Below are 23,496 nucleotides of genomic sequence, written 5' to 3'. Positions count from 1 at the left end.
TGTTCTCTTGCCAGTAATCTAGTTTCACTGCCCCCTTGCCTTCTCATTTTTGCCTTTGAGTAAATGTTAACCATTTTGTTTCATATAGATGATTTTTTAAAGGAGCACAGTACTCACAGATAATATTGTTTATTTTATTAGCCAATCTGTTGGTTAGCTACAAGGTAACTTCAAGGGTTAGTTTGGTTCAAGGTTGGAAGAGTATATCGGGGCAATAGTCTCAGAGAGTCCTCCAGTCTCAACGGTCTGATAAAGGTTTAATCTCTTTAATATATAGAAAACATCAACAACTCAGTAAGAAAAAGACAAACAACTCAATTAAAAAATAGGCAAGGGACATGAACAGGCACTTCACCAAAGAGGACAAACAAGTGTATTTTATAGTGTATTTTCCTATTATAAAAAACATTACAAAAACACTTCCAGATACACTAAAATATCTTCAACATAATACAGTAAAAATGATAAAAATGTTTTGATGCACATCGCAAAGTAGCACCCATTTCTTATTACGAATAATTGTGCGTACCTCAAATTTTTAATGTAACAGGTAACCCATAACCCAGGGACTGCCTATATATAATATGGTGTTCACACAACGTCCAAATCACATAACATCCTATTTTACAGAAAGTATCATGGACGTTAAGTGATGCATGACTGTACTATGCAGCCATAAAGAATAATGACGAACTCTCAAAATATAACATGAATGAATCTGGAGGACATTATGCTGAGTGAAATAAGTCAATCACAAAAGGACAAATACTGTATGAACTATTATAAAACGACAAGAATAGGTATAAATGCTGAAACCAAAGATCGCTGGTGGCTACCAGGGATATCTGGTAGGGGTGGGGGGAGATCACTCTCTAGATAGTAGACACTTGCTATTTCTGGTGATGGGAAATACAACACCGAATGTGAGTAAAGTATGCACACCTTGACCAAAGTAAATGAAGTCACTAAGAAGTATACAAGAAAAAAAGGACATTTTTGGTAAATGCTATGATATATACAACTGTGCAACAATAACTAAAAAATAGGCGTGTGGTTACATGTGTATGTATGTATGTATACAAGTGTCTAGATATGTATGTGTGTGTATATATGTGGGCATATACAGAAATGTCTATATGCAGGTGTGTATACGTATATATGTAAGTGTATGCATACATACATAGTCATATACACAAAGCACATGGGGGCACAAACATGGACATTTCTTAGATTTATGCAAATATCTTGCGGGATTGCTTTACGGGCTTTGAAGGCTTAGGACCAGAGTCTCGTGGGACAACTCAGTCAATTGGCATAATACAGTATGTAATGTTTATGTTCTACATTCTAGCTTGGTGAGTAGCATCTGGAGTCTTAAAAGCTTGTAAGCGGCTATCTAAGATACAGCTTTGGTCTCTACTTGTCCACAGCAAAAGAGAAAGAAGGAAAACAAAGACTCAGAGAAAAAACTAGACGACAGGACTAATAGTCTACACCTCATCTAACCTGAGACCAGAAAAACTACTGTATTTTAACGCAAATAATGTGTCTTCTACGTTTGTTTGCCGGCCGCACCTCACACCCTCCATCCGCGAGGTATTTTCGTAAGCACTATGCTAATTTTTTTTACAGCAACATGTAAAAAAACAATGGCATAGTGGCGCTTACGAAAATACCTTGCAGCCAGGAGGGCACGGCTGGCAAACAAATGTAGACGGCGCCCGTTATGTTCGTAAAAAATATAGTAGACGGTGTTGGCTACCACTACTGACCATTCTGATCAGGAACACAATAGATGGATCCCGATAGAACAGAAGTAAATATGGACAAGAACTCAAATTCTTAAAAAAAAAAAAAGTCCAGACTTACCGGACCGTTGAGACTGGAGGACTCTCTGAGACTATTGCCCCGATATACTCTTCCAACCTTGAACCAAACTAACCCTTGTAGCTAAACAACAGATTGGCTAATAAAATAAACAATATTATCTGTGAGTACTGTGCTCCTTTAAAAAATCATCTATATGAAACAAAATGGTTAACATTTACTCAAAGGCAAAAATGAGAAGGCAAGGGGGCAGTGAAACTAGATTACTGGCAAGAGAACAACTGGAACAGAAATAATGAGAAAGTTGACACGCTGTGAAAAATGTAACTAGTGTCACTGAATAAATTGTGTAGAACTTGTTAAATGGGAACCTAATTTGCTGTGTAAACTTTCACTGAAAACACAATAAAATACTTCAATTAAAAAAATTAATATCTAAATCGTGATTTCCTCACAGCTAATAGCATGTGGCTACTTCTGCCCCAAGATGGACTCTGTTTGCTCTGTACTGGGATGAAAATGGATACTGGTTTAAATAGGCCCAACTAGGGTTCGGGATTTTGCTGATGCCAAGCTTCCCTCATTGGTGCTCACTTCTGTTTAAGCTGATGCAGATTCCAGATTTCAAATATAAATGATAAAAAATTGACTATCGCTGTGATTGATTCTCAGACTGTCTGCTGACCACCAAACTGCTCTGATTATCTCCCAAATGAAAATTCCATAAGTCATTAGCGTGAGCCTGCACCAACATCCGTCATGTTAATGACGCGGCTACAATCACTCCTTGACGATTAATTACCTTTTCTGACTAATTTTGAACGTGAAACTTTGCTAATAACTGAGACGTGTGGTAAAGGCCTCATTTTCTGCAAGCATTCCATAATCTATGGCACCTTCATGCCTGCATCGTAATTATTAACACTACACTGATCCTGCCTCCTCATGTGTGTTGGCAGCTTTTAAATAGAAAGCTCTTTATTCCAGGCTCCTTGACATAAACATAATTTTATCTGGAGAGTTCTCTGAAAGAGCTTCCAAAGAAGCAGAGTCTATGTGGATAGATTTTTAACCTGCAGAGACAGTCATGAAAAATGTTTAATTCATGGTTCTTCTGTGGCTAAGGGAAGAGAAGAGGCACACAGCTGTCTTGTGCCAGCACTAGGGTTGGCTGTTCCACATGTCACTGCATATCGCCCTCACAGCAACCATGTGCGACAGCTGCTATGACCCCATTTTACAACTGAGTAACTGAGGCATGGAGACTTTAAGTAACTTGCCCAACTTCACTCAGCTTGTGAACAGTGAGTAGACTGTGGTAGGCAGACTCTATATTGGCTCACAATGATCCAGGGTAATCCCCTTTCCTTGAATGTCCACTGGATCTACTGACATATTTCTAACAAAGCAAACATGGTAAAGGTGATAGGCTGTCGCTTCTTGAATTCAGCTACAAAAAGACTCTGGCTATGACCCAGCAATTCCACTCCTAGATATATACCCACAAGAATTAAAAACAGGGACTCAGATAGATACTTGTATGTGAATATTCATTGCAGCACTATTCACAAAAGTCAGTATGTGGAAACCATCCATGTACTTATCAATGGATAAATGGATAAGCAAAATGTGGCATATTCATATAATGAAATATGAATATTCATCGCAGCACTATTTACAACAGTCAAAATGTGGAAACAACCCATGTGCCCATCAATGGATAAAAGGATAAACAATGGAATATTATTCAGCCATGAAAAGGAATGAAGTTCTGATACATGCTACAACATAGACGAACCTTGAAAATATTATGCTAAATGAAAGAAGCCAGACAGTAAAGGACAAATAATATATTATTTCATGTATATGGAATACCTAGAATTGGAAAATTCATAGAGACAGAAAGTAGATTAGTGGTTACCTGGGGCTGGAAGATGAGAGGGATGGGGAGTTATTGTTTAATGGATACAGAGTTAGTGTTTGGGATGATGAAAATTTTGAAAATAAATAATGGTGATGGTTGTATAACATTGTGAATGTAATTAATACCATTGAATATACACTTAAAAATGGTTAAAATTGAAAATTCTTATGTTATATATATATTTACCACAGTTAAAAAAAAAAAAAAAAACGGCCCTGGAACATGAAAGCTCAGATGGGGCTTCCTGGTTGACTAGAGCCAGGAAGGATAACACATTACTTCAAGATTTGGAAGCCTTGCGCTGTTACTCTTCTCACACCTGGCAGAGAGCTGTGCCAGGCAGAGCTGTACTGGTTAAGACCTAGGCCAGTTGACAGCAGTGGCAACTGACAGCTGAACAGCCAGGAAGCAGTACCAACCAAGAAAAGGGGGGCCTACCAGCCAAGAGAGAAGAAGTACAGCCTGGATCAGAAGCAGCAGCAGACACTGGCCCAGAGGCAGCGGCAGAGCCTAGCCCATAGGCAGCTGACAAGCTTGGCCCAGAGGCAGTGGAAGAGTGTGGCCCAAAGTAGCAGCACCAGCCCAGAATGGTGGCAGCTGGGAGAAGACAGGGAGCATTTCTATCCCAAGAGCTGCACCAGCAGGGGGCATTTCTGCTCCAAGGGCTGTCCTGGCCAAAAGCTTCCTGACTGACAAAGGGAGGGACATGATCTCTGCTTAGAGGGCCTTTTTAGATCTTGCCTGTGTGCCTCTTCCTGATGTGGATCCTGTGTTGTATCATGTTCATATCTAGTTATTCCTGAGTTATTCTTCTACCCCAATAAACCAGATACCCTAAGTATAGTCTGCGGGCTCTGTGAAACATTACAGCAAGTTATTGAACCCAACAGAAAAAAAGAGTGCTGAGGGAAGAGCAGTTGGTGTCAGAGATAATGGAGAAATTAAATAGTGGGATATACTTGACCTACACCTCATAGGAACCAACTTGACGCTGATTCTTCAGTTCAAAGTTATCCTTTACTTATACAATGAAAATTATAAAACACTGTTAAAAAGATTAAAGAAGATCTAAATAAATGGAAAGACATTTAGTGTTCATGGATTGGAACATTGTTAAGACGCCAATGGTCAACACTGTTAAGATGCCAATACTACCCAAAGTGATCTATAGATTCAGTGCAAGTCCTACCAAAAATCCAAAAGCCTTCCTTGCAGAAATGGAAAAGCCAATCCTCTAACTTACGTGGAACTGCAAATAATCCCAAATAGTCAAAGCAATCTTGACAAAAAAAGAACAAAGTAGGAAAACTCAAAATTCCTGGTTTCAAAACATACTATAAAACTACAGTAATCAAACAGTCTTGTTCAGGTAGATACACAGACCAAGAGAACAGAATTGAGAGTCCAGAAATAAACACATATATCAACAGTCAACTGATTTTTGATAAGGGTGCTAAGTCCATACAATGGGAAAAGATTAGTCTCTTTAATGAACGGTGCTGGAACAACTGGATATCCACATGCAGAAGAATGAAGCTGGACCCATACCTCATATCATATATGAAAATTAACTCCAAATGGATCAAGGACCTACATTTAACAACTAAAACCATAAAACTCCTAGAAGAAAATATAGGGATATTCCTTCGGCACTTCTTAACAATGGATTTTTAGATACGACACCAAAAGCACTCACAGCAAAAGATAAAATACATATACTGGACTTGATCAAAATAAAAAACTTTTGTTTAATAAAGGACTTTAATAACTTACAGACCTGGAAAAAACTTTTGGGAACCATATATCAGAAAAGTGTTTAGGAGGTGGAGTCAAGATGGTCACTTAGTCATGCGCACCGTAATGTCCTCCTGCATCAAAAACCCAAAAAACCAATCAAAACAGAAGCAGATAACAATCCAAGAAGACTGAACATCAAAAACAAAGTCTAAGGACTGAACTGAACACTGGCTGAAAGGAATAAAAAAAGCAGTGAAAGAGGAGTAACACGGAATGTTGGAGGTCAGCCAGCCGTATATGAGATCAAACGGGCAACATCTGTCCAGGAACAAAGACGAAAAGGCAGGAGGGGACAAGAAAACTGGACAAATGTTCACGGTGAACCTAGGGTGGAAAGGGAAAGGGGGAGAGTGCTGACACAATCTGGAATTGTAGCCAATGACATGAAACAATTTGTGTATAAATTTTGAATGAGAAACTAATTTGCTCTGTAAACTTTTACCTAAATCACAATTTTAAAAAAGAGTCTAATATCCAGAATATGTAAATAACACCAATAACAAAAACACAAACAACCCAATAAAAAAACGGGCAAAACCAAAACCAAAAAGCCGAGTCGACTGCAGCTTATAGTGACCCTAAAGGACTGAGCAGAACTGCCCCAAAGGGTTTCCAAGGAACGCCTGGTGGATTCGAAATGCTGACCTTTTGGTTAGTAGCTGTAGCTCTTAACCACTAACAAGGGTTTCCAAAAAAATGGGCAAAGAAAATATACAAATAGCCAACAAGCACATAAAAGATGCTCAACATCATTAGCCACTTGGAAGATACAAGTCAAAACCACAATGAGATACCACTTTACCCCAACTAGGGAAAGAGAAAGAAAACAACAAATATTAGTGAGGATGTGGACAATTAGAACCTTTATCCATTGCTGGGGGGAATGAAAAATGGTACAGGCACTGTGGAAAACAGTTTGGTGGTTCCTTGAACGTTAACCATAGAACACCATATAAACCAGCAATTCCAACCCTCATGTATATACCTCTCTAAACAAACCAACCAACCAGTTGCCTTGGAGTCTATTCTGACTCATAGTGACATCATATGTGTCAGAGTAGAACTGTACTCCACAGAGTTTTCAATGGCTGATATTTCAGAAATAGATCACCAACCTTTCCTCTGAGGTGCTTCTGTGTGAACTCTAACCATCAACCTTTTGGTTAGCAGCCGAGCTCCGTATAGGAACCAGCTTGCACCATCAAGGGACTCCACATATATACCCAAGAGATTTGAAAGTGGTGATGCAAACAAACACATGTACAATAATGGTTACTGCAGCATTATTTACAATAGCCAAAAAGTGGAAACAGCCTAAATGTACATCAACAGATGACCGGATAAACAAAATGTGATATGTACATACAAGGGAATATTATCAGCCATAAACAGAAATGAAGTCCCAATACATGCAACAACATGGATGAACCCTGAAAACATGCTAAGTGAAGTAAAGTCCATCACAAAAGGACAAATACGGTATGATTGCACTTATATGAAATAACAAGAACATGCACATACATAGAGACCAAAGTCTATCGGGAAACCCCGGTGGCATAATGGTTAAGAGTTCAGTTGCTAACCAAAAAGCTGACAGTTTGAACCCACCAAGTGCTCCTTGGAAACCCTATGAAGCAGTTCTACTCTGTCCTATAGGGTCACTATGAGTTGGAATCGACTCGAAGGCAATGGGTAAAGTTTATTGTGGTTACCAGTGGCAGGTGGGAGAGGGAAAGGGGGAATCATTGTTTAGGAAGCATGGAGTTTCTGTTTATAGGGATAGAAAATTTGGCAACAGACATTGGTGATAGTTGCACAACATGATTAATGTAATTGGTGTCACTAAATTGTACGTATGAAAAACATTGAATTAGCAAATGTGTGTTATATATATTTTTACAACAATTAAAAAAATGGGCAAGAGGCAGAGCAAGATGGCAATGTAAGCATACCTTGAACCCCCATAACTGTCATAGAAGAAAACAAGCAAATATTGATAAAATTGGTACTCTCATAACTCTGGGTATCAGAAAAAGTGTTGGAGGACCAAAGGCAACACTGAATCAAGTAAAGACAACATACTGACTGTGGGAGAGCAGAGGTTCGCAAAGCATCTTCACCTTACTCTCCTCCCAAACACAGAGCTATCATCGTGGGGCAGCAGCAACCTGCACAGAGCACAGTGAGGCCTGAAGTTTGCAAACAGCCAGGTCCCAGTGAAGCTACCCTGGGCAAAAAAGCCTAAGTAAGCAAACCTAAGAAAGGGTGCTGAGGAAAACCACAGATTTGGGACACAGTGGGTCCTAAGAAGAAGTGCTGTGTAGAGCACAGTAAGGCAGGGACTTTGCAAACAGCCAGGCCCTGGTGATGGCACCATGGGCAGAGAAGCCCCTGCATGCAGACCTAAAGAAAGGGCACCCTGGCTCATCACAAGCCTGGGGTAGCATGGGTCCCAGGAAGGAGCACTGTGTGGGGTGCAGAGAGGCCTGGAATTTGCAAACAGCCAGGCCACAGTGAAGGTACCACAGCCAGGGAAGTCTGAGCAAGCAGATCTAAGAAAGGGTGCCTTGGTACACCACAATCCTGGAGCTGCAGGAGTCCTGGGAGGGAGTGGTGTGCGGAGCACAGTAAGGCCAAGACTTTGCGAACAGCCAGGCACCAGTAAATGCAACTTGGGTAAGAATGACTGAGTAGTCAGACCTAAGAAAGGGTGATCTGGCATGCTGGAAGCCTGGGACTATGTAGGATTCAGGAGAAAGCGGCATACTGAGCGCAGTGCAGCTTGGACTTTCTGAACAGCCAGGACATGGTGAAGGCAATGAGAAGCTGGACCTGGGGAGAAGTAGCTCTGCAAGTACAGTGAGACCTTGAGTTTCTGAACACTCGGGCTCAGGAAAGAGAGACTGGATGAGGACAGTGTGGACCAAAGCACCCAAGTAGTCAGACCTGGGACAGAAGGGCTCAGTAAGCACAATGTAACTTGTAGCATCCTGTGGATCCCAAAAAGAAGCAATGAGGTGCGTATAGACTTGGCTGCAGCTCATGAACAGTGACCACATGGTAAACTGGCAACAGCTGCTGCTTCCAGGGTGGAACTCTGAGTCTGCTTTAGCACAGTCAACATTCCTGGAACAGGAATCTTGGGGTACATCTGCAACAGTTGCAGCTCATGGATGGTGGGGGGTCTAGTGCCAGAGATGCATGAACAAGGGCACAGGGGTTGGATTTGTGGTGAGCTATCAGAAACATCTGGTATTCCCAAATGAGGGGCTGGTGCTGGAGAGGCATAGCCAGCATACTTTGGGATGGAGGGAGTCTGGAGCAAGGGTAATATAGTCAGTGTTCCCAGTATCTTTAGGGAAAGTGACCACAACAAGTTACAAGTCATACAGGTTGGTGCTGAAGCATCCTCCTACTCAGGGAACCTAGAGGTAAAATGGTAATGGCCATTGCCTCAGACAGAGAAACTAATGGGAAAGGAACAATATCAGGTGAACCCAGATGGAGAGTCTGGAAGTGAAGCAAAGAAATACAACCATCAATAATTTAAAATAATAATAACAACAATAATAAAGAGAAGAAGCGCAAACTCTAGAGATGGGAAGAATCAAATCTCCAGAGTAACCGCAGTAAAATACCTTAATATCCCTATTACAAACAACAATTACAAAGCATATGACAAGGCAGAAAAACACTGGCCTACGCAAAAGACCAAAATAAGAGGACAGAAACTGTCCGGAGGCAGAAGAGATAATAGAATCACTAGACAAAGACTTTAGAGAAATAGCAGTAATTGTGCTCCAAGAGTTAAAGGAACACACAGAAAAAGAACTAAAGGAAATCAGGAAAACGATCTAAGAACAAAATAAAAATTTCAATAAAGAGATAGAAATTTAAAAATAGGAATACTGGAGCTGTAAAGTATAATAATAGAAATGAACGATTCTCTGGAAGGACTTAGGAGCAGATTTGAATTGGCAGAAGGAAGAAATCAGTGAACTCAAACATCTGGCAATTGAAACTGTTCAGTCTGAGAAGCAAAAAGAAAAAAGAATAAAGAAAAATGAGCAAAGTCTAACGGATCTGTGGCACACCATCAAACAGAATAATATATGCATAATGAAAGTCCTAGAAGGAGAAGACAGCGAAAGGTGCAGAAAGAATTTTCAAAGAAATAATGGCTGAAAAAATCCCAAATATGGTGAAAGACAAGAACGTATACATTCAAGATGCCCAACAAACTCCAATTAGGATAAATCTAAATAGAGCCACACCAAGGCATATTATAATCAAACTCAAAAACCAAGGACAAAGAGAAAATTTTGAGAGCAGCACAAGAGAAGCCAAGAATCACATTCACAAGGTCTTCAATAAGATTAAGTGCCAATTTCCCTGCAGAAACCATGCAGGAAAAAAGACACTGCTAAAAGAAAAGAATTGTCAACCAAGAATACTATATGTGGCAAAACTGTCATTCAACAATGAGGGTGAAATTAAGATGTTCCCAGATAAACAAAAGCTGATGGAATTTGTTACCATCACACTAGCCCTATATGAAATGCTAAAGAGTGTCCTCCAGAAGGAAAATCAAGGACACTTGACAGTAACTTGAAGTTGTACAGATAGGGGGAAAAACTACTACTAAAGGAAATGGCTTGACAAATATAAAAGCCAGAATTAAGGCATTGTTGGTTGACAAATAATAAAATAAGATAAAAATAAAGGAACAAACAAGATACACATATAATAATAAAATAAAATAAAGTTAAATTTAAATTATAGCAAATCTAGGTATAAAGATGTAATTAGTGTAAACAACAACATAAACGGGGGTTGGGGAGTGGCATAGGTATAGATTGTATGTTACTTACATTGGTATCAATATAAGCCCAGTTGTTATAAGTTATTAAATGTAATCCTAAAAGTAACCATAAAGAAAGTAAATTAAAAAATGATACACAAAAGACAGAAGGGACCAATGGTCAACAATTACTTTAAAACAAAGATAAGTGGGCAGGGAAACTAGATTAATGGAAACAGAACAACCAGAATGGAAATAATGAGAATGTTCAAGCATTGTGAAGAATGTAACCAACGTCAATGAACAACTTGTGTAGAAATTGCTGAATGGGAACCTAAACTGCTGTGTAAATCTTCACTGAAAACACAATAAAATATTATTAGAAAGAAAGAAGGGAAACAAAATGGTTCAGCACATGCACACAAAAAATCTATGCACGAAAGAAATCAGCGCTGGAGAAAAAGTGGAGTGGAACAAAGACAGTATAAGACACACAAAAAACAACAAAATGGCAGAATTACTCCTTTATCAGTAATTATCATAAATGTAAGTAGATTAAAGCTCCAACTAAAAGACAGACAGTGGTACACTGAATACAAAAACATGACCCATCTATATGCTATCTACCAGAGACACACCTCAGGCACAAAGACACATATAAACTGAAAGTGCAAGGATGGAAGAAAACATTTCATGCAAACAGAACCCAAAAGAGAGCAGGTTTGGGAATTTTAATATCAGACAATAGATTTTAAGTCAAAATCTATTATAAGAAACAAAGAAGGACACTACATAATAATAAAAGGGACAATTCATCAAGAAGACATAACTATTATAAATATTAACACCTAACCCAAAATTTGTAAAGCAGACAGACAGAACTGAAGGAAGAAATAGACAACTCCACAATAATAGTTGGGAGACTGTAAAAATAGCGTGGCAAGGGCAGCGTCTGACCTTTCCTAACTTCATAAGGGGGAAGGAGAATCAAGATCAACAGCCCAAGGCTGATTTTTATGAGGCAGAGGTCAGACATGCCTCCTCTCTCCCCCATCTTTACCAATTGTGACACCAACCATCTATCCCATGGCACTCTACTTCTTTGCTTGTTTGATAATTCATTCCAACGGCCAAATTGAACTCACAGACAATACTCGTGATTACTGGGTTGATTAGGGAAGTAACAGGTTACAATTCAGGTTCAGGAATGCTCAGATACAGTTCTTCCATCAGGACAGCCTCTTTTCAGTGGTGGCCGCAGGCACGCTTCTCTGGCCCTCAGCTTCAGCCCTCCTCGGGCAAGTGTTAGTTACAAAGCTTTTAGCTCTGCCAATAAGTGCTCAAACGCACCCCACTCTGCCAATAAGCCTTGGCCCGAAGGTGCTCAGCTCTAGCTCTATGGGTTAGCAAACCTAACTCTGCCAAGTGGCCAGAGGCACCCTACTCCACCAGTAAGCCTCCTGCCCAAAGGCACTCAGCTTTCTCACTCCACGGGCTAGGAAGCCCACTGCGACGTATCCTGCTGCCGTTTCTCTGCCACTGCTTCTCACCATCTTCGGTGTTACAGCTCACTCTCTTTCTCTGTCTCCTGGTTCCAGGAGCTTCTCAGTGCAGGGATCTTGGGTTCAAAGGATGCACTCCACTCCTGGCTGTATTTCCTTGGTGGTGGAAAGATCCTCTCCCTGCTCTGAAATTGGATCTCTTTTAAGCTTAGTGGGATGGTAAAAGTGACTAGTACTCTTAATCAAAAAACCAAACCCGTTGCCATCAAGTCAATTCAGACTCATAGCAACCCGAGAGAACAGAGTAGAACTACCCCATAGGGTTTCCCAGGAGTGGCTGGTGGATTTAAACTGCCAACCTCTTGGTTAGCAGCCGAGCTCTTATCCACTGTGCCACCAGAGCTCCCCAATCCCCTTGGTAGGTCACAATTACCTTATTTGCACAGTCCCACCCAATCATTTGGGTGGGAGTTACGAGACTATGGCAAGAAAGGCCACACAAAAGCAATCCATCACACTGCAGAGACTTTAATACACCACTTTTGATAGTCATCTAGTTCTGCTATAACAGAAATACCACAAGTGGATTGTTTTAACAAAGAGAAGTTTATTTCCTCACAGTTAAAGTAGGCTAAAAGTCCAAATTCAGGGCATCAGCTCCAGGGGAAGGCTTTTTCTCTCTCTCAGCCTTCTTCTCGTCAGTATTCCCCCAGACTAGAAGCTGCTCGGCACAGGGACCCCGGTCCAAAGGACACGCTCTGCTCCTGGCACTGCTTTCTTGATGGTATGAGGTCCCCCCAACTCTCTGCTTGCTTCTGTTTCCTTTTATCTCTTGAGCTATCAAAGGTGGTGCAGGCCACACCCCAGGGAAACTCCCTTTACTTTGGATCAGGGATATGACCTGGGTAAGGGTGGTGTTACAATCCTACCCTAATCCTCTTTAACGTAAAATTACAATCATAAAATGGAGGCCAACCACACAATTCTGGGAATCATGGCCCAGCCCAACTGATACACATATTTTTTGGGGGACATAATTCAAACCATGACAATAATTTAAAAAAAGAGAGAGACAGAAAGAAGATTAATAGGGAAATAGAAGACTGGAACAACTCTATTACCCAATTAGACCTAAAAGACATATATAGACCACTTCATCCAACAACAGCACAATATACATTCTTCTACAGTGCACATGGAACATTCTCTAGGATAGATCATATCTTAGAACACAAAGCAAGTCTCAATACTTTCAAACAATTAAAATCATACAAAGTATCTTTTCTGATCACAATGGAATGAAGCTAGAAAATAATAACAATGAAACCTGGAAAATGCACAAATGTGGAAACTAAGTGACACACTACTAAACAACCAATGGGTAAAAGAAATCAAGAGAAAAACTGAAAAATACTTAGTCAAATGAGAATGAAAATACAGTATACTAAAACTTACAGGATGCAGTGAAGGCAGTACTCAGAGGGAAATTTATACCAATAAAAGCCTATATTAATAAACAGCAAAAATCTCAAACTAACGACTGAACTCTAAACTTGAGAAACTAGAAAAGGAAGAGCAAACTGAACCTAAGGTTACCAGAAGAAAGGAAATAATAAAGATCAGAGCAAAAATAAATGAAATAGAGAATAGAAAAGTGATAATCAACAAAACTAGTAGTTCACTATCTGAAAAGATCAATAAAATCTACAAACCTTTGGCTAGACTGACTAGGAAAAAGAGAGTGAAGATGCAGATATCTAAAATGAAAGACAAAATTGGGAACATTATGACCTACTCTATGGAAATAAAATAGATTATAAGGGAATACCATGAACAGCTGTAGGCCAACAAATTAGATAACTTAGGCAAAATGGACAAATTTCTTGAAACACCTAAATTCCTTATATTGACTCAAGAAGAAAGAACTGATCTCAACAGACCCATTACAAGTGAACAGATTGTAACAGTAATTAAAAACCTCCAACAAAAAGTCATTGACCAGATGGCTTTACTAGGGAATTCTATCAAACATTTATAAAAGTATAGACCCCAATCCTACTTAAATAGAAGAGGAGGGAACACCTTTGAACTCATTCTATGAGGCAAGCATTACCCTGATACCAAAGCCAGAGAAGAACAAGAAAACTACAGATGCAAAAATACTTAACAAAATACTAGCAAACTGAATCCAAAAACATATTAAAAGGATTATACATCATGATCAGGTGGAATATACCTCAGGAATGCAAGGATGGTTTAATATTAGAATATCAATCAATGTAATTTTGTTAGGTGCCGTCAAGTTAGCTCAGACTCAAAGCAACCCTATGTACAACAGAACAAAACACTGCCCGGTCATGCACCATCATTGCTATGCTTAAGGCTCATCATTGCAGCCAATGCACAGCCAATGTCAAACCATCTCCTTGAGAGTCTTCCTCTTTTTCGCAGACCCTCTACTTTACCAAGCAGGATGTCCTTCTCCAAGGACTGGTCCCTCCTAGTAACATGTCCAAAGTACATAAGATGATGTCTCACCACCCTTGCTTCTAAGGAGTATTCTGGTTGTGCTTCTTCCAAGACAGATGTGTTCGTTCTTTTGGCAGTCCATGGTATATTCAATAGTCTTTGCCAACACCATAATTCAAAGGCATCAATTCTTCTTCGGTTTTCCTTATTCACTGCCCAGCTTTCACATGCGTATGAGGCAACTGAAAACACCATGGCTTGGTTCAGGTGCACCATAGTGCTCAAAGTGACATCTTTGCTTTTTAACACTTTAAAGAGGTCTTTTGCAGAAGATTTGCTCAATGCAATACATCGTTTGATTTCTTGACTGCTGCTTCCATGGGCGTTGCTTGTGGATCCAAGTAAAATGAAATCTTGACAACTTCAGTCTTTTCTTCATTTATCATGATGTTGCTTATTGGTCTGCTTGTGAGAATTTTTGTTTGCTTTATGTTGAGATGTAATCCATACTGAAGGCTGTAGTCTTTGATCTTCAGCAGTAAGTGCTTCAAGTCCTCTTCACTTTCCACAAGCAAGGTTGTGTTATCTGCATATCACAGGTTGTTAGTAAGTTTTCCACCAGTCCTGATGCTACATTCTTTTTCATATAGTCCAGCTTCTCAGATTATTTGCTCAGCATACAGACTGAATAAGTATGGTGAAAGGATACAACCCCGAAGCACGTCTTTCCTGATTTTAAACCACTAACTATCCCTTTGTTCTGTTCGAACGACTCCCTCTTGGTCTATGCATAGTTTCCTCATGAGCACAATTAAGTGTTCTGAAATTCCCATTCTTCACAATGTTATCCATAATTTGTTATGATCCAGGCAAATGCTTTTGCACAGTCAAAATCAATGTAATATACCATATTAACAGAATTAGGGAAAAGAGCCCATAATCATCTTAATCGATGCAGAAGAGGCATTTGACAAAATTCAACACCCTTTCACTGTAAAAACACTCAACAAGATAGAAATAGAAAAGGGAAATCTCTCAATTTTATAAAGGCCATTTATGAAAAACCTGCAGCCAACATCATACTCAATGGAGAAAGACTGATAGCACACTCTCTCTTAATGACAGGTAAGAGGGCACCACTGTAGCATAGAACCCTTTTGACTATACACACCAACAAAGTTTAGCAGTTTTCTGGCTCTTTCTTGAATTTGCTTTCATTTTTAGGGTATATCCTCTAGTAGCTCTCTAGAATTGTGTGTGGGAAGTAAAATTTTGGGGGACATTGCATGTATGCAGATGTCTTTATTTTACCCTCACTAAATGGAGTTTGGGAACAGTGGTGGTTCAGTGGCAGAATTCTTAATATCCACGCAGGAGACCAGGGTTCAATCTCTAGCCAATGCACTTCATAAGCTGCCACAACCTTTCTGTCAGTGGAGGCTTACATGTTGCTATGATGCAGATCAGGTTTCAGAGAATCACCCAGATTAAGATGGACTAACAATAAAAGCCTGGTGATCTACTTCCAAAAATAAATCAATGAAAATTGTATGGATCACAATAGTCCAATCCAAAACCAAACATGAGGATGACACAAGGACTGGGCAGTGTTTAATTCTGTTGTGCATGAGGTCACCATGAGTTGAGGGCTGAGTTGATGGCAGTGAAAAACACAAATGGAGTTTGTTTGAGTGTAAAATTCTAAATTGTGAATTAAAACGGAATTCCAAAATCTGTTCAAGTAATCCAGACACAGGAGACCTGGTTGTGCAGTGGTTAGACACTTGGCTGCTAACTGAAAGGTCAGCAGTTGGAATCCACCAACCGTTCCACAGCAGAAGGATGTGGCATAAAGATTACAGCCCGGGAAACCTTATGGGGCGTTCTACTCTGTCTTATAGGGTCACTGTGAGTTGGAATCAACTCGATGGCAACAGGTGAATCCAGAGAAAGTCAGTTTAAAAAGAAATAAAAAAAGAACAAAGACAGCACAAAAAAATAAAATGGCAGGCTTAAGCCTTAACTACTCAGTAATAACAGTAAATGTAGATAATTTAAATATACCAATGAAAGACAGAAATTGACAGTGTGGATAAAAACACATGACCCATCTATATGCTGCCTAAAGAAACTCACTTCAAATACACCTACTCCCAAATTATCAACATGGTTAGTTAGGTTCCAAAGACCAGGTTGTTAGGCAAAAATTGGCATTCTGCAAAAACGGAGGATGACCACATCAGATCACAAAATGGAGAAGGACTACATCATTACATAACTGCCAAATTACATCATTCCATAACTGCCAAACCACTGAGAATCATGGCTCAGCCAAATCGACACATAACCTTAACCATCATAGCCAGCGTTACTCTCACCTCACACCTCAGCGTTCATTACTGCCAGATGTACGTCCTTAATTTGCAAAATAGTTGACCAGTAGATTTTTTACTATTGTCGTAAATACGAAATATTGGATAATGAGATAGACAATAAATGAAGAGTAGGTGTACAGTAATATACGTAAGTTGAATGTAAAAAGAAAGTAAATTTGACAACCTATAGGAAACAAACCAGTTCTTCAAAACGCGGAAACTACCACACCTATCCCAAAATAAAATAAAATGAACAATTTGCATTTTTAATTAATCTATTTATAAAATAGATCATCTGAACAGTCATATAACTGTTAAAGAAATTGAATTGGTAATTTTGAAATTTCCAATAAAGAAATATCTAAGCCCAGATGATTTCTCTGGAGATTCTAACAAATGTTTAAAGGATTAACATCTAGTCTACATAATCTTTTCCCAAAAATAGAAGAGGAAGGAAAACTTCCCAATTTATTCTATGAGGCCAGAATTATCATGATACAAAAATTATAAGACTGTATAGAAAAGGAAACACAAATTATACACAATCCCTTCCAGAATAATCAAGATAAAGCAATGCATTCCAACTCATTTTACGGGGCCAATATTACTCTGATTCAAAACCAAGAATAGTACCCCCTCAAAAAACATACATATACATATATATGTATACATATATATATATATTCTTCGTGATGATGGTGCAAAAACCCTTAACAAAATATTAGCAAATACAATTCAACAATATACAAAAAGAATTATATACTATCACCAAATGGGGTTTATTCAATAGTCAACTATCAATCAGTGTAATCTACCATATCAACAAGTTAAAGAAAAAAAAATCACATGATCATGTACATTGATTAAGAAAGAGTATTTGGCAAAATTCAACACTCATTCACGATAAAACCTCAAAACCTTTCTTCAGAGGTCAGTCCTTAGATAAGCATTGACATCCCACGAAAAAAAATTTTTTTATGGATTTTCTGTTTTTATTTTACAATAAATAGGTTTAACCACGAAAATTTTTGAGAAATACAGGCTCTCAGATCCCATCCCAGCTCTACTAATTCAGAATCTGAATTCATATGCAATTATTTTGTGTGAGAAGATAATAATAGAAAACCTGTTAATACACTTATAAAAGGGTTATTGTTGAATATACTGTTCTGACACTGTCTTGGTCATCTAGTGCTGCTATAACAGAAATACCACAAGTGGATGGCTTTAACAAAAAGAAATTTATTCTCTCACAGAACAGTAGGCTACAAGTGCAAATTCAGGGCATCAGCTCCAGGGGAAGGCTTTCTCTGTTGGCTCTGGAGGAAGGTCCCTGTCATCAATCTTCCCTTGTTCTAGGAGCTTCTCTGTGCAGGAACCTCAGGTCCAAAGGACACACACTGCTCCCAGCACTGCTTTCTTGGTGGTATGAGGTTCCCACGTCTCTCTGCTCACTTCTCTCTTTTATATCTCAAAAGAGACTGGCTTAAGACACTATCTAATTTTGTAGATCTCATCAATATAACTGCCACTAATCCATCTCATTACATCATAGTAATAGGATTTACAACACATAGGGAAATCACATCAGATGACAAAATGGTAGACAGTCATACAATACTGGGAAACATGACCTAGTCAAGTTGACAGACATTTTTGGGGGACATAATTCAATCCAAGACAGTCACCATCCATCTGAAGATTTATCAAAAATTATCTCAAACATCAGAATCAGAAAATAAAAAACCAGGAAATCTTTACCATAGCTAAAATAAATTGTTTCTTGTCAACAGCATAAATCATATACCTAATTTCCATTATTACTATGTCAGTAAGATCAGAGACAATCTTACAGTTGAAAGTTCATTACTGTGTAAGGCCACATGACTCACATAAATCTAAATTCCAAACTTGACTTGGAGTTGATATTCCCTTCTCTATTTTCTCTCATCTTAGTTTTTATTTATTTATATTTGTCTGTCTTACTATGTGGATTACTAGAGGCCTTCTAAAATCTACTGGAAAAAAAGAAAGGAACAAATAATAACTCACCGGGGACATGGTCATTTCTGGCTCTTCTGGGAAAGAGGCAGAGAGATCTGAGAAAACAGATGGGCAGGGGGACAAATGAGAAAAGAGAGTGTGCAAATGTCACACACTGACGCATACATCATTTGGTGCTCATGAACTTCTGACCTGAAAATTTATTTCTAGAACTATATCATAAAAAAATCATCCAAGGACATTATAAAGTCATAAAAGGGTAAATTAATTCAGAAGATTTAACAGTCATGAATATATATGCAGTCAATATTGGCGCACCTAACTAACAGTGATAGAACTGAAGAGAGAAAGAGATAGCACTACAATAATACACACACACTTCAATACACCACTTTCAACAGTAGACAGGGCATCTAGAAGGAAGACAAAGAAACAGAGGACCTGAATGACACTATCAACTAAACTTAATGACATATACAGAACATTCCACCCAACAACAGCACAATATACATTCTACTCCAGTGCACATGGATCATTCTCCAGCATAGATGACAAGTCACAAAGCAAGTATTGATAAATTTTAAAAGATTGAGATAATACAAAGCATTTTCTCTGACACAATGGAGTGATGCTAGAAATCAATGACAGAAAGAAAAACAAAACCTGGAAAATACACAAACATATGGAAATTAAACAACACACCATTAACCTACCAGTGTGTCAAGGAAGAAATCACAAATTTCTTAGAGTCAGATGAAAATGAAAGCACAATATACCAAAACCTATGGGATGCAGCAAAGGCAGTATTCACAGGGAATCTTACAGCAATACATGCCTAAAGGAAAAAAGAAGACCTCAAATCAACAGCCTAACTCTACAACATGAGAAACTAGAAAAAGAAAAGCAAACTAAGCCACGCCTACCCACAATAAAGGAAATAACAAAGATCAGAGCAGAAATAAAATAAAAAACAGAGAAACAATAGACAGAATCAATAAAACCAGAGCTGATTCTGTGAATAGGTCAAAAAAAATTGACAGATGTTTAGCTAGAATGACAGAGAAAAAAGGAGAAAAGATGCAAATAATCAAAATAAGAAATTAAAGAGGAAACATTACAATTGACCTGACAGAAATAAACAGAATTATGACAAAGTATTATGAACAACCAAACAGTAACAAACTTGATAACCTAGATGAAAAGAACAAATTCTTAGAAAAACACAATCTAGACAAACTAACTCCAAAGGTAACAGACATCGATACTGTTTAAACTTTCCAAAAGACAGAGATGGAATGAATACTCCCCAATTCATTCTATGAAGCAAACATAACACTGATACCAAAACAAGACAACACAAGAAAAGAAAACTACAGGCCAACATCCCTTCCGAATTTTAGATGCAAGAATCCTCAACAAAATACTAGGGAACAGAATCCAAAAGCATGTTAAAAGAGTCATAAATCATGACCAAGAGGGACTTATTCCAGGAATGCAGGGATGATTCAACATTAGAAAATCAATCATTGTAATACATCACATAAATAGAGCAAAGGAAAAGAACCACACAACCATCTCTATGGACGCAGGAAAAGCATTTGATAAAATCCAACACCCTATCTTGAAGAAGACTCTTAAGAAAACTGGAGTAGAAGGGAAGTTCCTCAATATGATTCAGGGCATATATGAAAAACCAACAGCCAACATTATACTAAATGGAGAAGGATTGAGAGCTTTCCCCTTGAAACAGGAAACAAGACGGGGTGCCCACTGTCGCCACTTCTACTCAATATTGTATTAGAAGTTCTAGCCAGAGCAATAATACAAGAAAAAGAAACCAAAAGTATTCAGATTGGAAAAGGGACCAGAGGGGAAGCAACAGTTAAGTGCTCAGCTGCTAAAAGAAAAGCTGGCAGTTCAAACTCACCCAGCATCTCTCCACTGGAGAAAAACCTGGTTATCTGCTCCCATAAAGATTAAAGAGCCAAGTAAACCCTATGGGGCAGTTCTACTCTGTCATATGGGGTCAGAATGAGTCAAAATCAAGTCAATAGCACCTATCAGCAACAAGAAGATTGGAAAAGAAATAAAATTATCTGTATTCACGGACGACATGACTCTTTATATAGAAAAATCCCTAAGATTCTGTAAGAAAGCTTCTAGAGCTAATAGAGGAATTTAGCAAAGTTGCAGGGTACAAGGTCAACAAACAAAAATCATTTGGGTTTCTATACACTAGCAATGAGAAATCTAAAGGGCAAATTAGGGAAAAAGATTACATGGACAATAGGATGTAAGAGAATAAAATACCTAAGAATAAATTTACCCAAGCATGTGAAAGACTTATAACAATGAAAATTATAAAACACTGCTGAATGAGATTAAAGAAGACATAAAGAAATGGAAAGATGTTCCATGTTCATGCATTGAAAGAGTAATATTGTTAAAATATCAATATTACCCAAAGTGACCTAAAGATTCAATGCAATCCCAATCAAAACTCCAACAGCCTTCTTCACAGAAATGGAAAAGCCTACCCTCAACTTTATATGGAATGGCAAGAGGCCCCAAATAGCTAAAACAATTTTGAGGGAGAACAAAGTAGGAAGACTCACACTTCCTGATTTAAAAAAAAAAAAAAAAAAATTATACAGCTATACTAAGCAACACAGCCTGGTACTAGTCTACTTGTAAACACATAGACTAGTAGAATACAATTGAGAGTCCAGAAATAAACCCACACATCTATGGACAACCGATTTTTGACAAAGAGTGCTAAGTCCATTCAATGGGGAAAGAAAAGTCTCTTCAATAAATGTGTTGGGAAAATTGTGTCTCCACATGCATTAAAATGAAACACAGAAATGCTTTTACACCGCGAGAAGGCGGGGAGGGGGACGTGGGGCAAAATGCGCAGCCCTGTGGAGTCCTCAGGACCCCAACGGGTGAGGAAAGTGACACTCAATAATCCCAAAGTCTCCAGGGCTCGCGCGGCGGCACCAATCTTTATGCCAAGCAGCAGCCTGTGGGGTGGGCACCTCTCTCCTGGGTTTCTGCCACTGTGGGGTGCAAGAAGGCAGAGTCGGGAAGCGTGTGGAGAAAGGAGACTGAGGAGCAGGAAGGGGGCTGAGCCAGGATAAGGGTCAGTGACCAGAGGGAAAAGTCCTGGATATCACCAATTCCAGAAAATGGATTAAACCTTGTCTCTTCAATATTCATCACTATGGGAGGGCGGGGCAAGACGGCAAGTGAGTGGACGCTCCCATTTACTCCCCCAGCAACTAACTTACTGAACAATGAATGAAAACAGGCATAGACTGGTATCTCAGAACTCCGGGCAACAGCTGATGTATAGGAGAGTCGGGATGAGTCCAGAAGCGGGGAAAAGGAGGAACGGGGGTCGGCAAAGAAGCTGAGAGATCCCACACAGTAACATCGAGACAGCTTGCTCATCACCACCATTTTGGGACAGGGCTGGGTAACACCCAAGCAGGGAACACACAAAAGATGCAAATCTGAGGATTTTTTTTTTTTTTAAGGCTGCGCAAATTGGCCTTAAGAGTTCGTAGGCCGCGAACGTTGGGAGCGGCCAAAGGGAGAACATGGTGCTACGTGAGTGCTTTTGGGTCTCTGGGTCCCGCAGAGGACTGGAACAGACCAGCACTAAGACCCGGAGAATCAGCAAGGGCACCGGGACAAGAGGAGTACAGCAGACTGACCAGCACACAGGGGGCAGACCTCAGAGGGAAACTGTGTGTGCCTGTACAGGACTGCCGGAGAGAGAAAGACAAAGAGAATCCCCAACCATCCCACAGGAAAGTCTACCCTCACCGCTTACGTCAGTATCTGCGATCGTCTAAACCCCCTCCTGGGCATGCCGATTCAAATCCAGAAACCAAGAATCCAGAACTCCTGGACCAGCCCTGAAAAAAAAACTAAGGATGAGAATGCCATCTAGTGGTTATCAGGAGACGATACCAAACCTGCTGCGGCTGCGTCAGTCTGACTCCTGGCGAAACTGCGGGGCTGAGAGTACCTCCCTCATGAGATTCCTGGGCTGTATTTGAGAAAGGGGTTGGCCTCATCTTTCTCCTGCAGAGCAACTGGTGGGTGCAGGCCCGGGGCCTTTTGGTTGGCAGCTGGACACTTGGCTACTGCATCAACAAGGCACCCAAGCGGAACATTTTCCAATAATAAAAATAAAAAATTAAAGCAAATAAATAATAATGACAAAATGGCTCAAGTTCAACTACCATATGAACCAGTAGACTAGAACCAACAGAACTACCGTATGACCCAGCAATTCCACTCCTGGATATATACACGGAAGTCTGGAAAGCAGAGACTCAAAAAAAGACTTGTACACCAATTTTCACTGCAGCACTATTTACAATAGCCAAAAGGTGGAAACAACCTGAGGTACCATAGATCACTTTTGTGTGGCCTTTCTAGCCATGGTCTTGTAACTCTCACCCAAGTGATTGGGGGGGACTATGTGATAGGGTAATTGTGACCCACCAAAGGGATTGGTCAGTTTTGCCATCCTGCTGGGCTTGAAATGAGCCAACTCAGGCGGGAAAGAGAAGATCCATCACCACCACGGAAGAACAGCCAGGAACAAGTATGTCATTTGGACCCAGGATCCCTGCGCTGAGAATCTCCTGAAACCAGGAGACAGACAGAAAGAGCTGGCAACACTGAAGACAGTGAGAAGTGGCAGCAGAGACCCCACAGCAGGAGACAGCATGGTGGGCTTCCAGGCCCATGGAGAAAGTTGAGTCCTTTGGACAGAGGCGA

General features: G+C 39.6%; 1 protein-coding gene across 3 annotated transcripts in view; it reads right to left on the bottom strand.

Annotated features, from left to right (window-relative positions):
* ZNF484 (zinc finger protein 484) overlaps positions 1-23,496 on the bottom strand; it is a 162,728-nt gene that overhangs the window by 78,960 nt on the left and 60,272 nt on the right. The window contains exons 1-2 of one of the 3 annotated variants that reach the window (XM_023738599.1): positions 22,538-22,567; positions 18,748-18,794 (exon numbers count right to left, since the gene is read on the bottom strand). The exons of 1 other annotated variant lie outside the window; for it this stretch is intronic. In XM_023738599.1, the coding sequence (XP_023594367.1) occupies positions 18,748-18,762 (15 nt within the window). In that variant the 5' untranslated portion in view covers positions 18,763-18,794; positions 22,538-22,567. Of the gene's footprint in view, positions 1-18,747; positions 18,795-22,537; positions 22,568-23,496 lie in introns of those variants that run through there. One more of the 3 variants, XM_023738598.1, reaches the window with a different exon arrangement.

The sequence above is a fragment of the Trichechus manatus genome, unplaced genomic scaffold (assembly GCF_000243295.1).
Source record: "Trichechus manatus latirostris isolate Lorelei unplaced genomic scaffold, TriManLat1.0 scaffold00120, whole genome shotgun sequence".
NCBI classification, from domain to species: domain Eukaryota; kingdom Metazoa; phylum Chordata; class Mammalia; order Sirenia; family Trichechidae; genus Trichechus; species Trichechus manatus.
This window is presented reverse-complemented; position numbering and strand designations above follow the sequence as displayed.